At 42.8% G+C, this 18,256-nt stretch overlaps 1 protein-coding gene across 7 annotated transcripts in view; it reads right to left on the reverse strand.

Annotated features, from left to right (window-relative positions):
• The window catches only part of ACSL6 (acyl-CoA synthetase long chain family member 6), a 658,958-nt gene that overhangs the window by 234,892 nt on the left and 405,810 nt on the right, over positions 1 to 18,256 (reverse strand). For all 7 annotated transcript variants that reach the window (XM_040405103.1, XM_040405087.1, XM_040405095.1 and 4 more), the window contains 2 exons: positions 8,295 to 8,409; positions 2,516 to 2,580 (listed from right to left, as the gene is read on the reverse strand). In XM_040405103.1, the coding sequence (XP_040261037.1) occupies positions 2,516 to 2,580; positions 8,295 to 8,409 (180 nt within the window). The remainder of the gene's footprint in view (positions 1 to 2,515; positions 2,581 to 8,294; positions 8,410 to 18,256) is intronic.

Below are 18,256 nucleotides of genomic sequence, written 5' to 3' on the forward strand. Positions count from 1 at the left end.
ACCCCTTGCCAAATAAGGTTGACACCAAGTCCCAGACTGTCTTGCCACTGCTCCCCAGGTAGTCAGGGCAACCGACCGGCTCCAGAGTCTGATCTTTTTCCTCATAGATCCGAAATTTGTGGGTATAGCCTGTGGCCCTTTCACAGAGCTTATACAATTTGACCCCATACCGGGCGCGCTTGCTTGGGATGTATTGTTTCAAGCAGTCAAGAACAGCTCAAAAAATCCCAGTGCCGAACCGATCTGAGCTGTCTCAACCCGAACACCAGACTGGGCGGTGAAAGGGGGAACTACAGGTGCGGCTGAAGTTGGGGACTGCCAATCAGGGTTTGCCAGGGGCTCTACGGGCCTGTCTGTGTGGTGGCTGCGACGGGGTAACTATTGCACGTGCCACTGTACCAGCTTCAACTGCCCTTCTGGTGCTCGCCACTTCACCATGTTGTACGGCAGTGCTGGTACTAGGTCCAGGGAGGGCTGCGCTGCTGGTGTATGCCTCACCACGTAATCCGACAGCGCCAGCCCCACTCTGCTGCCCTTGAAGCGGATCCTGCGCAACCTGTGGTCTAGCAACAAGGGGCCGGGTACGCCTGGTGCTATCAGGGATCTCAACCTCCTCGTCCGAACTTTGGGTCAGACTGCCACTGCTTTCTACAGGTTCATATTCTGACCCGCTAGATTCGTCAGATGAGGGTTCCCATTCCTCATCCGACTGGGTCAGAAGCCTGTAGGCCTCTTCAGAAGAATACCCCCTGTTTGACATTTGGACTACTAAATTTAGGGGTATTCCCTGAGACTATCCAAGAAAAAAAGCAAGCCTGTCTTACAAATGGGAGGCAAGCGATGTACCGGAGGCCGCTGCGATTGCTAAAAAATATCAAAACTAATTGTTTTATCGCCGCAGCGCTTGTAAAGTGATTGTGCAGTGATCAAAAAATAAAAAAAATGTTGTCACTGCGGCGGGGCGGGCGTGGGTGAACACACGTGTGGGCGACCGATCAGGCCTGATCGGGCAGACACTGCGTTTTGGGTGGAGGGCGAGCTAAGGTGACACTAATACTATTATAGATCTGACTGTGATCAGTTTTGATCACTTACAGATACTATAAAAGTACAAATGCTGATTAGCGATACGCTAATCAGCGAATAAGTGACTGCGGTGCGGTGGGCTTGGCGCTAAACGATCGCTAACTACCTAACCAAGGGGCCTAAACTATCCTAAACCTAACAGTCAATACTAGTGGAAAAAAAAAAAGGGACAGTTTACACTGATCACTTTTTTCCCCTTTCACTAGTGATTGACAGGGGTGATCAAGGGGTTAATTGGGGTGATGATCTGGGGGCTAAGTGTAGTGTTTGGTGGCTACTCACTGTGATGTCTGCTCCTCTGCTGGAACCAACCGACCAAAAGGACCAGCAGAGGAGCAGAGAAGCCATTTAACACCTTATATTTATAAATATAAGGTGTTAGATGGCTTGTGATTTGACTTTTTAAAAATCATCAACCTGCCAGGCTGGTGACGAAATACTCCTCAAATTTTTGCCGGCCCGCGATGCGTATGCGCGGGCCGGCTTTGAGCGAAATCTCGCGTCTCGCGAGATGACGCATAGATGCGTGACTCTGCGTGCAGCTGCCGCCTCCGGAACGCGATCCTGCGTTAGGCGGTCCGGAGGCGGTTAAGCTGTGACAAGTACACTTAAACCCCATGCTTTCTTTTATAGTCTTCTTCTTTATGCCTGCTCTTATATTTCCTAGCTATGGAAACTAAAGCAGCTCTACACTTATTTTTCATAAAAAGCTTTTTATGTAAATGCTGGAATCACTACTGAATCGTTCTGCAAGCTCAAGCCGCAAATTCAAGAGGATAGAAAGGGATATGGTGCTTTTCAGCGAGTTTCTGCACTAGGTACAGTAATTTGAAGGACATATGTGTTTCAACATGACTAATTATAGAAGATAGCAGCCGAACATCTAACCAATGTTTGACCCCTAAACTGACAGCAGGGTAGCACTGCAGCTGTTCAGCTCCTTTATGCTGTGTAGCACTAGAGGGGGGGTCATTTACGAACAGATGCCATTTTTGTGGCATATATCTGGCACAGACTCTGTCGCACACCATGTTGTGGCAGAATCTGCAACTTCTCCCCACTCACACTAGGTCTAAAAAGGCAGACGGAGAAGGGGACGGGCCGGCAGGCCTGTCGGATTCATAATTTTCTACGGAAGTTTTAGGCATAGAAAATGGTCTAAATGTAAGACAGCAAGGAAGCTGGCTTACATTTGGAACGCCCGTCTTAATAAATGTGCCCCTAGATGTCTTTAGAGGCTAATTATCTTAATTCTCTCAAAGGTCTGAAAGGGATTAGGGCAATTTTTGTAATAAATCTTGTAGCTGTCATGTCAATGCAGATTGTGTATGGAGTCATGAGGCCCAGGCTTTACAGATGGACATAAATATGTGTTCAGAGTAAATTCATGTTACTGATATAGAAAAAAATAACTTTAAAACATCCTCACCTCCTTATATGAAAGCCAGTCATAAGGCTGGTTAGGTTTCCTGGATCCCAAGCAAGGACCATTTTCTGAAAGAATACAAAAATGTATATCATTCTGACATCCATAGGATATGTTAACATGTACATTAGGTAAAACATGACTGTCAATTCTAAGAAATGGTGGAAAATTTAACTTTATACATTTTTATTCCACATTTTTTTCCTATGGCTAATATGGAAAAACATGACAAAACATATACTAAAGGGCATGAGTTTGGGTAAGAGGAGCAGTGTGCGGTCTGGGAAATGCAGCTGTCACACAGAGTGTTTCCTGGATTAAATGTGAAATTTCTCCAGGGGTATGTTCCCATCTTGAGAGTCCACAGCAGATTTTTTACAGTAGAAGATCCACAAAATGAACAAAAACAATACATGTTCGATTCAATTTGCGAGGCTGCGGAACGGAAATACAGATCCGCATCCTTTGCAGCCCCATTGAAATGAATGGGTGTACATCTGATTCACAAAAATGTGTATCGGATGCGGACCAAAACTACGGTCGTGTACATGAGACCTAATACATATAGATAGATCTGCTTTCACTCACAAATCATTTGCCATTCAGTCCACACAAGACTGCAGGGTAGGTTACTGTAATTTGCTTGAAGACACAATTTTCATTTATACAATATGTCATTTACATAAAAGCTTTGTATTGTAAAATACTCCCCCTGTACACCAATACCCCAAAAAAGAGACTATTCATTGATTGGAAATATTTAACCTCTCCCAAATAATAAGTATAACCATCATTAAAATCTAAATATTAAATAGAAACATATTAATCATAATGCTCTGATTTTCACAAACTTGCAGGTTAATAAATCCTTATAGCAACTCTCCAGTCAGGAGCTCAAAGAACCATACGTACACAGTGATGTAACTGTACTATATGTCATACTATTGAAATGGAGTGAACCTACTGTACATGATAACTATACATGTCATTCTTTATTTAAAAAAAAATAATAATAAAAAGATTATCACCAAAAATGCAGTGCAAGTCAGTGGCTACAGGGGATGATTACCTGCTATTTATTTCCCTCAGGTCTTGCTTCTTGGTGGCTTTTTAGCTCAGCTCTACTAGGGAAGACCTGTGGTCCTAGTCTATAGTTTAGCTGCAATTCCCATCACTAGTCTATGTTACAGCTTGTAACTAGTCTATGTTACAGTCTATGTTACAGTCTATGTTACAGTCTATGTTACAGTCTATGTTACAGTCTATGTTACAGCTCAGGCTGTGCAGTTATGTCCAATATTTTTTAAGGAATCTGTGCTGGAGGCCCCTAACAGAGATTCCGATGCAGATGTGAACATAGCCTTAACATAATGGACAGTCTCTGTGTCACAGGACATTGTGATCATTATGGTACCAGAGGCGTTCGTAACAATGCTTCCGTGTACAAGTTTCTAGTCAGATGTCCACAATTCAAACTGTGCAGCCTGCCAGGACTTTATATCCAGGACTATAGACAATTGCACACAGGACAACAGCACATGCACAAAAGGAATTATACAGTAAATGCTGTAATGTTATCAAGAAATGGATCATTCCCCTCACTAGAGTTGTCACGATACCAACATTTTGATTCAATTTCGATACCATAAAAAAGTATTGCAATACTTGATACCATTCGATTCCACGCAAAAAAAAAAAACAACAACAAAAAAGCAGTGTGTATTCCATATTTTATGGAACGTCCGGCTCATAATAGAACAGTATTTTTTGGGGGGACAAGGTGACTAAAATCACGCAGTTGATTTTTTTCTGTTACGGCGTTCATCCGATAGGAAATATTTTTTATTATTTTAATAGTTTACACTTTTTCGGGCGTAGCGATATGTAAGGGGGCAATTGAAACTTTTAGTATTTTGGTGTTTTTTTAAACATTTTATTTATTAACTATTAGCCCCCTTGTCCTATTCACCCTAATAGAGATCTATTAGGGTGAATAGGATCTTACACTCTCCCTGCTGCCCTGTGCATAGTGCACACAGCAGCAGAGAGCTTACCATGGCAGCCAGGGCTTCAGTAGTCCTGGCTGCCATGGTAACTGACCGGAGACCCGCGATTACACTGCTGGGGCTCTGATCGGAAGCTGCCACTGCACCAGCAATGAAGAGGAGGGGACCCTGTGGCCACTGCCACCAATGAATATAACAATGAAGGGGGTTTCGCCTGTGGCCACTGCGCCACCCGTGATACTAATACTGGGGGGGTGCACTGCGCCAATAATGTTTATAATACTGGGGGGGGCACACTGCGCCACCAATTAATGTAATTAACACATTCATTTAATTATAGGAGGCAGCGGGATCGCTTGCCCTGTTATTGAGGCCGGATGCCAGATGTGATACCACCGCCAAGACCCGCCGCATATACTTGAATTAATGTGTTTTACATTCATTGGTGGCGCAGTGGCCACAGTCCATCCCCTCCTCCTCCCTGCTATCTCCCCATTGGTGGCAGAGACAGCCGCTTCACAGTGGTGAGGGAGGGACTCCCTCCTTCTCCACTGTGCTAGTGAAGGGAACGTGGCGCATGCAGAGACCGGCGCGTGCCATGTTCTCTAACTGATACTAGGCTGAATCTGCAACTTCTCCCCACTCACACCACTGTCTAAAAAGGCGGACGGAGAAGGGGATGGGCCGGCAGGCCTGTCTCATTCATCATTTTCTACGCATAGAAAATAGTCTAATGTAAGCCAGCTAGCTATGATTCGCTCATCCCTATCAGCAAGGAAGCGGGTGTGGAAGGAAGCTGACAGCAGGGTAGCACTGCAGCTGTTCAGCTCCTTTATGCTCTTTATGCTGTGTAGCACTAGAGGGGGGGGGGGGGTCATTTACATTTACGAACAGATGCCATTTTTGTGGCATATATCTGGCACAGACTCTGTCGCATGCCATGTTGTGTCAGAATCTGCGACTTCACCCCACTCACACCAGGTCTAAAAAGGCAGATGGAGAAGGGGACGGGCCGGCAGGCCTGTCGGATTCATCATTTTATACAGCTGTTTTAGGCATAGAAAAGGGTCTAAATGTAACAGCAAGGAAGCTGGCTTACATTTGGAACGCCAGTCTTAATAAATGCTGGAAGCTGGTGCAGGGCCTGGACGGACACAGGGATGTCCTTTTGAACAGCTCACTCTCAGACAGCCGCACTGTACCTAGAAGTTGATTTTTAACTTCATTTTTCAATCCCTGTCGACTGAGGAGTGGGAGGGGGTGCGGCCTAACCGGATCAGGGGCATGTCCTTTTGAACAGCTCACTCTAAGACCGCAGCATTGAGTGTGAGCTGCAGGGAGAAAGTCACTGTCCTTCCCACCTCTGCAGCTGACAGAAGTTGATTCTTAAAGGGCTTCTGTCACCCCACTAAAGTAATTTTTTTTTTTGGGCTAGTTAAATTCCTTATACTGCGATATATGAAAATATAATGGTCTTACTTACTTTCCTTCAGCAGTTTCTTATAAAAACAAACTTTTATAATATGTAAATTAAGTCTCTACCAGCAAGTAGGGCGTCTACTTGCTGGTAGCCGCCTTAAAAAACCGCCCCCTCGTCGTGTTGATTGACAGGGCCAGCCGCGATCTCCTCCTCCGGCCGGCCCTGTCAGCATTTCAAAAATCGCGCGCCTGTGTTCATCCAGCGCAGGCGCTCTGAGATGAGGAGGCTCGCCTCCTCAGCATTCCCTCAGTGCGCCTGCGCCGATGACGTCTTCTCTTTCGGTGAGGTCATCGGCGCAGGCGCACTGAGGGAGTTCTGAGGAGGCGAGCCCCCCCGAATGAACACAGGCGCGCGATTTTTGAAATGCTGACAGGGCCGGCCGGAGGAGGAGATCGCGGCTGGCCCTGTCAATCAACACGACGAGGGGGCAGTTTTTTGCGGCGACTACCAGCAAGTAGGGCGTCTAATTTACCTAATTTACATATTATAAAAGTTAGTTTTTATAAGAAACTGCTGAAGGAAAGTAAGTAAGACCATTATATTTTCATATATCGCAGTATAAGGAATTTAACTAGCCCAAAAAAATATATATTACTTTAGTGGGGTGACAGAAGCCCTTTAACTAAATTTTTTCAATCCCTATCGGCTGAGGAGTGGGACGGGGCTTGGCCTAAGCGGATAGGGGGCGTGGCTTAGTGGGACCTAAAAGTTGATTTTTAACTTCATTTTTTCAATCCCTGTTGGCTGAGGAGTGGGAGGGGGCGTGGCCTAACCGGATCAAAGGCATAGCTTAGTGGGACCTGGGGGCAGGGTTTTAAGTCCATCTTTTCCGGTTGGCCTGAATAGCCACCATACCTGCCCCCTGAACTGTGGCCTCCACAGCGCTCTGCTCCCTTAAGGCCCCTTTCACACGGGCGAGTATTCCGCGTGGGTGCGATGCGTGAGGTGAACGCATTGCACCCGCACTGAATCTGGACCCATTCATTTCTATGGGGCTGTGCACATGAGCAGTGATTTTAACTCATCACTTGTGCGTTGCGTGAAAATCGCAGCATGCTCCTCTTTGTGAGTTTTTCACGTAACGCAGGCCCCATAGAAGTGAATGGGGTTGCGTGAAAATCGCAAGCATCCGCAAGCAAGTGCGGATGCAGTGCGATTTTCACGCACGGTTGCTAGGTGACGATCGGGATGGGGACCCGATCATTATTATTTCCCCTTATAACATGGTTATAAGGGAAAATAATAGCATTCTGAATACAGAATACATAGTAAAATAGGGCTGGAGGGGTTAAAAAAAATAATTCAATAATTTAACTCACCTTAATCCACTTGTTCGCGCAGCCGGCATCTCTTCTGTCTTCATCTGTGAGCAATAGGACCTTTGATGACGTCACTACGCTCATCACATGATCTATCACCATGGTGATGGATCATGTGATGGACCATGTGATGAACGCAGTGACGTCATCAAAGGTCCTATTGCTCACAGATGAAGACAGAAGAGATGCCGGCTGCGCGAACAAGTGGATTAAGGTGAGTTAAATTTTTTTTTTTTTTTATTTAACCCCTCCAGCCCTATTTTACTATGCATTCTGTATTCAGAATGCTATTATTTTCCCTTATAACCATGTTATAAGGGGAAATAATACAATCTACACTGCAACTAACCCAAACCTGAACTTCTGTGAAGAAGTTCGAGTCTGGGTACTACAGTTGTTTTTTTATGACGCGCGTGCAAAACACATTGCACCCGCGCGATAAAAACGGGTTTGCCGCAATGCACCGGGACGCATCCGGACCTAATCCGGACACGCTCATCTGCAAGGGGCCTAACAGTGTCATCCTCAGCTATTAAGCCATGGCTTTACTTCAATAGCTATTATCCTGGTGACAGATTTCCTTTAAAGGTCACCTACAGCAGTGAAGAAAAATGGCTGGGTTATTATGGAAACCTGGAGTAAAACTGTGTATGTGGAGGCTAACGGCCTGCGAGATTCTATTGGCTGATTAGGGTCGTGTGACCAAGCTTCTCTTGGCTAATACATTTTCTGGGAATATCTCAGAAATGGTACGTCCTAGAGAGCTGAGACCCGGTCTAAAACCTTCCCGGACACCTGATGTACCTGTGTGCCACATTTCGTGATTGTAAATGCGAATTCCTTTAGCGGACATACATACACATACACTCAGCTTTATATATTAGATAAACAAAGGACTCATCTTCATTAAAAACACTTATTTTGAATGGTGCTTTTTCTCTACATCTCACTTTTGTGTATGTTGCATTCTGCCTTACCAGATATGTGGAGCCCTCTCTGAAACACTTCATACATTGTCCTGGCATCGTCATAGTAGTGTGTTAGCAGCTTTGGACCATCTCCTAAAACAGAATGCCGAGCACCACCACAACCCTGCAAAAAAAAAAAAAAAAAATTATAGTAAAAAATGAAGATAGTACTGATGATTCAGAAATGTGTCAGTGAAATGAAATTAAAAAGATAAAATGAAGATCTTTCCTTCCTTCTTTTTTATTTTTACTACAAGCTAATAGCAGTTCAATATCCAAACTATATACAAAATGTCTATACCATAATCACCTTGTGAACAGGTTTTTCAAAGATAGATAGGGTATTGCTTGGTGAAAGAAATACAACTACAGTCAGGTCCATAAATATTGGGACATCGACACAATTCTAACATTTTTGGCTCTATACACCACCACAATGGATTTGAAATGAAACAAACAAGATGTGCTTTAACTGCAGACTGTCAGCTGTAATTTGAGGGTATTTACATCCAAATCAGGTGAACGGTGCAGGAATTACAACAGTTTGCATATATGCCTCCCACTTGTTCAGGAACCAAAAGTAATGGGACACTTGGCTTCTCGGCTGTTCCATGGCCAGGTGTGTGTTATTCCCTCATTATCCCAATTACAATGAGCAGATGAAAGGTCCAGAGTTCATTTCAAGTGTGCTATTTGCATTTGGAATCTGTTGCAGTCAACTCTGAGATCCAAAGAGCTGTCACTATCAGTGAAGCAAGCCATCATTAGGCTGAAAAAACACAACAAACTCATCAGAGAGATAGCAAAAACATTAGGCATGGCCAAAACAACTGTTTGGAACATTCTTAAAAAGAAGGAACGCACCGGTGAGCTCAGCAACACCAAAGACCCGGAAAACCACGGAAAACAACTGTGGTGGATGGCCAAAGAATTCTTTCCCTGGTGAAGAAAACACCCTTCACAACAGTTGGCCATATCAAGAACACTCTCCAGGAGGTAGATGTATGTGTGTCAAAGGCATCAATCAAGAGAAGACTTCACCAAAGTGAATACAGAGGGTTCACCACAAGATGTAAACCATTGGTGACCCTCAAAAACAGGAAGGCAAGATCAGAGTTTGCCAAACTACATCTAAAAAAGCCTTCACAGTTCTGGAACAACATCCTATGGACAGATGAGACCAAGATCATCTTGTACTAGAGTGATGGGAAGAGAAGAGTATGTAGAATGAAAGGAGCTGCTCATGATCCTAAGCATACCACCTCATCAGTGAAGCATGGTGGTGGTAGTGTCATGGCGTGGGCATGTATGGCTGCCAATGGAACTGGTTCTCTTGTATTTATTGATGATGTGACTGCTGACAAAAGCAGCAGGATGAATTCTGAAGTGTTTCGGGCAATATTATCTGCTCATATTCAGCCAAATGCTTCAGAACTCATTGGACGGCGCTTCACAGTGCAGATGGACAATGACCCAAAGCATACTGCAAAAGCAACCAAAGAGTTTTTTAAGGGAAAGAAGTGGTGTGTTATGCAATGGCCAAGTCAATCACCTGACCTGAATCTGATTGAGCCTGCATTTCACTTGCTGAAGACAAAACTGAAGGGAAAATGCCCCAAAAACAAGCAGGAACTGAAGACAGTTGCAGTAGAGGCCTGGCAGAGCATCACCAGAGATGAAACCCAGCGTCTGGTGATGTCTATGTGTTCCTGACTTCAGGCTGTAATTGACTGCAAAGAATTTGCAACCAAGTATTAAAAAGTGAAAGTTTGATTTATGATTATTATTCTGTCCCATTACTTTTGGTCCCTTAACAAGTGGGAGACACATATGCAAAATGTTGTAATTTCTGCACCGTTCACCTGATTTGGATGTAAATACCCTCAAATTAAAGCTGACAGTCTGCAGTTAAAGCACATCTTGTTTGTTTCATTTCAAATCCATTGTGGTGGTTTATAGAGCCAAAAATGATAGAATTGTGTCGATGTCCCAATATTTATGGACCTGACTGTATATGGCACTATAATTTACTACAACTATAATTTACTACAAAAAGTGAAAAAAGCTATGTGAAAATAAAAAGCTGTGGCAAACAGGAGGTAGGAAGACACCTCCTGCTAAGGAAATAGGATTCCTTATCTATTGTTACCCCATTATCCTCCTCTCAAAAATTAGATTGTCTAGGGGGTCATATTTGGCTCAGTCATCAAATTTAAAAGGATATTCTGAGATATGTTTACTGTTGACCTATCATCTGGATAGTTCATAAGTAACTGATCAGTGGTGGTCGAACACCCGGGACCCCTGCCAATCAGGTTTTTGAGAAGGCATTAGCGCTCGCAGTAGCCCAGCGGCCTTATCTCTGCTCACCATGCACAGCACCGTCCATTTGAATGCGACTGTGCTTGGTATTACAACTCTGCCCCTTTCACTTCAAAAGGGCTGAGCTGTGCCTAGGCCCTGTTACCAATAAATGTGACGTCACATGGCCTAGGGAAAGCTGTGAGAAGGCAGCGGTGCTAGTGCCGGTGCATTCACAAACAGCTGATTGGTGGGGATCCTGGGTGTCAGAACCCCCACAAATCAGTAAAAATATCTGGGAAAATCCCTTTAAGCCGCACATCTGCACTATTGCTTTCTCCTGCCATCTCTAACTGAATAATTCTGGGAATTATATCCTAAGGCCTCCTGCACACGACTGTATGGCTTTTTCAGTGTTTTGCGGTCCGTTTTTCACAGATCCGTTGTTCCGTTTTTTGTTTCCCTTGTGTTTCCGTTTTTTGTACCGTTTTTCCCTATGGCATATACAGTATACAGTAATTACATAGATAAAATTGGGCTGGGCATAACATTTTCAATAGATGGTTCAGCAAAAAACGGAACGGAAACGGAAGACATACGGATGCATTTCCGTATGTGTTCCGTTTTTTTTTGCGGACCCATTGACTTGAATGGAGCCACTGAACGTGATTTGCGGGCAATAATAGGACATGTTCTATGTTAAAACGGAACGGAAAAACGGAAATACGGAAACGGAATGCATACGGAGTACATTCCGTTTTTTTTGCGGAACCATTGAAATGAATGGTACCGTATACGGAGCGCAAAAAACGGACAGTAAACGTGAAAAAAAACGACCGTGTGCAGGATGCCTAATACTGATGGACTAGCCTTAGAATAGTCCATCAGTATTAGTTTGGTGGGAGTCCAACTCTTGACACCTCCGACAATCAGCCATTCGAAGATGCCACTGCATACATTTAGCACGTCACATATTTAGTACTCAACAAGAGAAAAAACAGATCTTGTCACCAGCACTTTCCCTATACCTGAGGAAGGCGCATAGCCTGCAAAACACATCATTTGGACATTTTTAATGAGTACTGTATCTGTCAACTATCAATAATAAGTGAGCACCTAAGACACCACAACTTTCAGATATCACACTATACTTGGCTCTGCTGCTTATTTTTAGTTACAAGCTCCCATGCATATAGTACTGGCTATGTTGCAGCACTGCCCAGTTTACATGAAGGGAGCACCGCAGCCTTTTCTAAGAGCCAGACCATCAGGAATAGGTCAGCAATATTCAAATCCTGGACAACCCCTTTAACTCTGCTATACAACTCCTGTGCCCTCTCTTCTATTGCATTCCAAAATCTTTAACCCTTCAAAAAAACCTCTTCCTTAGGCCTTGCACAGCATATTGCAGACTTGCTGTTTGCGGACCACAATACAGCCACAGCCGGGCAATGGCCGTGTGCATGAGGCCTTATTCAGTTTATAGGGTTTAACACTTTACTTGTAACCATGTTACCTTAATATTATGTTAAACGCTACAGATGTTGATGGTTCTATATTTAGGACCCGTTCACATGACATCTTGTGCAGTCCTCCAATTTTTTTAAATAAGAGTCGCTCGTGTGGCCAGCGATTTAAATCTGCAAATGTTCCAAGAAAGGACATGTCCAGATGGACACTGCTGGAAGCTACAGCAGATATTCGTTCATGGTTTAGATCCATTCAATGAGCAGCTCTGCTGCATTGTAATTAAAGAAATGCAGGATAAACTGCAGAGGAACATGCCGTGGATTTTGACAGTGTCAGAAATTCTGCATGTATTTTGAAAATAATTAGGCCTCTTTCACACGACCGTATGGCTTTTTCAGTGTTTTGCGGGCCGATTTTTCCGGATCCGTTGTTCCGTTTTTTGTTTCAGTTCCGTTTTTCCGTATGGCATATACAGTATACAGTAATTACATAGAAAAAATTGGCCTGGGCATAACATTTTCAATAGATGGTTCCGCAAAAAACGGAACGGATACGGAAGACATACGGATGCATTTCCGTATGTGTTCTGTTTTTTCTGCGGACCCATTGACTTGAATGGAGCCACAGACCGTGATTTGCGGACAAGAATAGGACAAGAATCAAAATCTAGCGGAATGGAATTGCGGACATATACGGAAACGGAATGCTCACGGAGTACATTCGGGTTTTTTTGCGGACCCATTGAAATGAATGCGTTCCGTATACGGACCGTATACGGAACGCAATAAACGGCCCGTATACGGAAAGCAAAAAATGTTCGTGTGAACGAGCCCTTAAACTGTGATGTGCAGAGTGATAGTAAGAATATCCAGAATACAATCTTTTGCACAAGAGCACAAAAGAAATAAACATTAAGAAAAAGCAGGTCACTAACCAATAACATGACTTTGTCCTAGGGTACTGAAACAGTGAAGCTTCTGGTTTACTATTTTATTATTTTTATTATTATTTATTATTAAAGCGCCATTCATTCCATAGCGCTGTACATATGATAAGGGGTGCACATACATAATACAGACAAGTGCACTAAGCAGGAACAAGACGAGTTACAGACTGGTACAGAAGGAGAGAGGGCCCTGCCCGTGAGGGCTTACAATCTACATGGTATGGGAGAAGGACACAGTAGGTGCGGGTTAAGTTGGTCATGGCGGTATAGAGGCCATGAAGGATTCTACGTTTAATACATAGGGTACAATAATGTAGCCTTGTGTGATCAATTTAAGGACTCGTTTTCACACATCCTATTAGGGCAGTCAATAAAGTGGGCTCTTCTGTTCGGGATCCTCATCTCTTGATCAGTCCCATCCTGTATTACACATATAGTCCAGTTCATTGATCTGAATGAGAACGGTATAATGCTTATTTCTCCACTAGTGGCGCTGCAGGAAAAAAGAACTGATTCATCCAGATATTACAGCTGATGTTGTGATATGCATTTTGTCATGGGGCTCTAACAAATATTAATTCTCCAAAGCAGAGAACCCCTCTAATGTCTAGGTCTGTCCCTAAATTGTCGCCATCACGTGGTTCATAGACATGACAGTTAGTTACTTTTTTTTTTTTCTAATACATTTTAATAATGTACCAGAGGGTAAAAAAAAAACATTCAGGCCCTGACTTATCATTCCTTCACTCCAGAATTCTGGCTTCCAAAAGTTTTTGGGCTCACTTACAAAAAAACTTTGCGACTTCCCTTCCCCCCCCTTTTTTACACCACTCACTTCAGTTTTGAGTTAAGGGTGGGAAAGTGGGTGTATTTAGGTATGTTAATGAGTTTCACGCAAGATTTATTTATCAAACATGTGGCACAAAGTATGCAGACAAAGATTCATGCAAAACTGACTTCAAATATACCACTCCTCATAAATTCCCCTCTAAGGCCTCATGGCCATTTTTAGCACCAATGAAAGTCTATGGGGCTATTCATATGTCCAGTGAATAATGTTCGTCCAAAAATAGGACATGTACTATTTTTGGCAGTTTTCACGGCCAGATGGACCCCACTGAAATCAATGGGACCGTTTTTAACGGCTGCTTAGACAGGAGTGCACTTTAACAATATGGCCATTTAGGGATTAAACCCCACCCAAAAAAAATAACTCACCATATCTGCTTCCTCACTCTGCAGCATGCTGCTCTTCTCTCTTCATTGAGCAGGACCTGCCAAAGGACCTGCGATATGCGTGATGACGTAACCATGTGGGAGCCATATGGCACATCGCAGGTCCTTTGGCAGGTACTGTTCAATGAAGAGAGAAGAAAATGCTGCATCATGATGAAGTGTATGAGGTGATTTTTTATTTTTTTTGTCAAATCAACAAAAAAAACTGATGGGGGCCACTATGAGGACCTTATTAAAGCTGGGGTCAGTAAAAAATAAATAAATTTCTACACTATGGGGGACATTATTTTAGCTGGGGACCTACATGGGGCATTATTAAAGCTGGGGCAGTAAAAATAAATAAATAAATTCCTACACTATGGAGGCATTATTTTAGCTGGAGGCCTACATGGGGGCATTATTAAGGCTACTTTCACACTTGCGTTCGGAGCGGATCCGTCTGATGTTTCATCAGACGGATCCGCTCCGATAATGCAGACGTTCGCATCCGTTCAGAACGGATGCGTCTGCATTAAAACTTAGAAAATTTTCTAAGTGTGAAAGTTGTCTGAGCGGATCCGTTCAGACTTTACATTGTAAGTCAATGGGGAACGGATCCGCTTGAAGATTGAGCCATATGGTGTCATCTTCAAGCGGATCCGCCCCCATTGACTTACATTGTAAGTTTGGACGGATCCGCTCGCCTCCGCACGGCCAGGCGGACACCCGAACGCTGCAAGCAGCGTTCAGGTGTCCGCTCACTGAGCGGAGCGGAGGCTGAGCGCTGGCAGGCGGATGCATTCTCAGTGGATCCGCCTCCACTGAGAATGCATTAGGGCCAGACGGATGCGTTTGGGGCCGCTCGTGAGCCCCTTCAAACGGTGCGCACGAGCGGACACCCGAACGCTAGTGTGAAAGTAGCCTAAAGCTGGGGACAGTTAAAAAAATACATTTCTACAGTATAGGGGACATTACATATTTTAGCCTGGTGCACTATGGGGGACATTATTGGCACAATGGGGGTCATGAAAAACGGATGCAAAACGGACATTAAAAACGGACACACGGCCAGAAAATGGATGCACACACTGATGCAAAATGGCTATGAAAAACTGACAGTGTATCCATATTTAACTGACTTTTTTTCACTGATGCCTTTCTGAGAAACAGACGTTAACCGCCTCACGTCCGCCCATAGGATATAAACGTCCTATGGGTGGACGTCTATTTCTGACAGCACGTTTTAAAACGTCCTGTCAGAAATAGCAGCTGCACGCTAATCGTGCAGCTGCTGATCGGGTTGCCCGCTGTCAGTGACAGCAGGGCAACCCTAAGACAAGGCAGGGACAGTGCCCAGGTGTCCCTGCCTTCTAGATCGCTGCAGACACAGCGCTCACCGAGCGCTGTGTCTGCAGAGAAGGAAGCGCTATGCGCTTCCTGTTCCGGCCCGGCGGTCATGTGACCGCCGTGACCGGAGAGTGCAGGGGCTTTATCGAGGTCTCTCAGAGACCTCGATCAGCCCTGCTGTGAGGCTGTACAGCGCAGTATTGCTGCTGTACAGCCTCTCTGGGGGGTGCATTTGTCCTGTAACTGGGGCTACTATGTCAGCCCCAGTTACCGGAGAAATCAACAGTGAAAAAAAAAAAGAAAAAGTGAAGTAAATGTCCCCCAGAGGTCTTGTATGACCTTATGGGGGACGAAAAAGTGTAAAATAAAATAAAAATAAAATAAAGGGTTGAAAAAATAAAATAAAAAAAAGTTTCACATGTAAAAAAAAAAAAAAATCCCAAGTAAGGAATAAAAAAAAAAATTAAAAATAGAAAAAATAAAATAAAATAGACATATTTAGTATTGCCGCGTCCGTAAAAACCAGCTCTATAAAAATATCACATGACCTAACCCCTCGGGTGAACACCGTAAAAAATAAATAAAAAAAACTGTGTCAAAACAAGCAATTTTTGTCACCTTGCATCACAAAAGGTGCAACACCAAGTGATCAAAAACGCGTATGTCCCACAAAATAGAACCAATAAAACCGTCACCTCATCCCGCAAAAAATGAGCCCCTACATAAGAAAATCTCTCAAAAAATAAAAAAACTATAGCTCTTAGAACATGGAGACACTAAAACATCATTTTTTTGGTTTCAAAAATGCTATTATTGTGTTAAAGTGAAACAAATAAAAAAAAGTATACATATTAGGTATTGCCGCGTCCGTAAAAACCAGCTCTATAAAAATATCACATGACCTAACCCCTCGGGTGAACACCGTAAAAAAAAAAAAAAAAATGTCAAAACAAGCAATTTTTGTTACCTTGCATCACAAAAGGTGCAACACCAAGTGATCAAAAACGTGTATGTCCCACAAAATAGTACCAATAAAACCGTCACCTCATCCCGCAAAAAATGAGCCTCTACATAAGAAAATCTCTCAAAAAATAAAAAAACTATAGCTCTCAGAACATGGACACATTAAAACATAATTTTTTGGTTTCAAAAATGCTATTATTGTGTAAAACTTTAATAAATGAGAAAAAGTATACATATTAGGTATCGCCACATCCGTAACAATCTGCTCTATAAAAATGTCACTTGACTGAACCCCTCAGGTGAACGCTGTAAAAATAAATAAATAGAAACTGTGCTAAAACAACCAATTTTTTGGTCACCTTGCCCCATAAAGTGTTATAATGAATGATCAAAAAATCATATGTACCCAAAAATAGTACTAATAAAACTGGCACCTTATCCCCTAGTTTCCAAAATGGGGTCACTTCTTGGGAGTTTCTACTGTAAGGGTGCATCAGGGGGCTTCAAATGGGACATGGCATCTAAAAAACCATGTGGCGCTCCTTTTCTTCTGCGCCCTGCCGTGTGCCCATACAGCAGTTTACGACCACATGTGGGGTGTTTCTGTAAACCGCAGAATCTGGGTAATAAATATCGAGTTTTGTTTGGCTGTTAACCATCGATGTGTTAAAGAAAAAATTTTATTAAAATGGAAAATCTGCCAAAAAAGTGAAATTTAAAAATTTGATCTCCATTTTCCTTTAATTCTTGTGGAACGCCTAAAGGGTTAACAAAGTTTGTAAAATCGGTTTTGAATACCTTGAGGGGTGTAGTTTCTACAATGGGGTCATTTATGGGGGTATCCACTATGTAGGCCCCACAAAGTGACTTCAGACCTGAACTGGTCCTTATAAAGTGGGTTTTGGCAATTTTCTTAAAAATTTGAAGAATTGCTTCTAAACTTCTAAGCCTTCTAACGTCCTAAAAAAATAAAATGACATTTCCAAAATGATGCCAACATAAAGTAGACATATGGGGAATGTTAAATAATAAATATTTTATGAGGTATCACTTTCTGTTTTAAAAGCAGAGAAATTGAAATTTAGAAAATTGCGAATTTTTCAAATTTTTGGGTAAATTTGGGATTTTTTCATAAATAAAGGTGAAATATTTTGACTCAAATTTATGACTATCATGAAATACAATGTGTCACGAGAAAACAATCTCTGAATGACTTGGATAAATAAAGGCGTTCCAAAGTTATTACCACATAAAGTGAGATATGTCAGTTTTGCAAAATTTGGCCTGGTCAGGAAGGGGGCAAAGGGCCCAGATGGGAAGTGGTTAAAAACGTCCCCTTTCAATTGTATGGGGCAGTTGTTCAGTGAAAAGCAGACAAGATAGAACAATTTTTTTGACATCCGTTTTTTACTGACAGTCAAAAAAACTGCTGTGTGAATAACCCCATAGACTACCATTGGTCTTAAAACGGACATGTGATGACTGTTAAAAACACGTCCATAACATGTCCGTTTTTCACTGTCTTGTGCATGTAGCCTTAGTCTATATTTATGCATAATATACAGGAAGGCCCAGGGATTGGAGAAGTGTATTTCTGAAGGAAAAGCTCTGCAATAAATACTGATGAATTAACTAAAATGCAAAGCTAGCTACAAGGTTATACATGTATTTGCTATACTTAAACTCAGCAAAGCATCTGCTTTTCAGCAGAATAACCTTAAACCTTTCC

Source organism: Bufo bufo, chromosome 1 (assembly GCF_905171765.1).
Source record: "Bufo bufo chromosome 1, aBufBuf1.1, whole genome shotgun sequence".
In the NCBI taxonomy this organism is placed as follows: domain Eukaryota; kingdom Metazoa; phylum Chordata; class Amphibia; order Anura; family Bufonidae; genus Bufo; species Bufo bufo.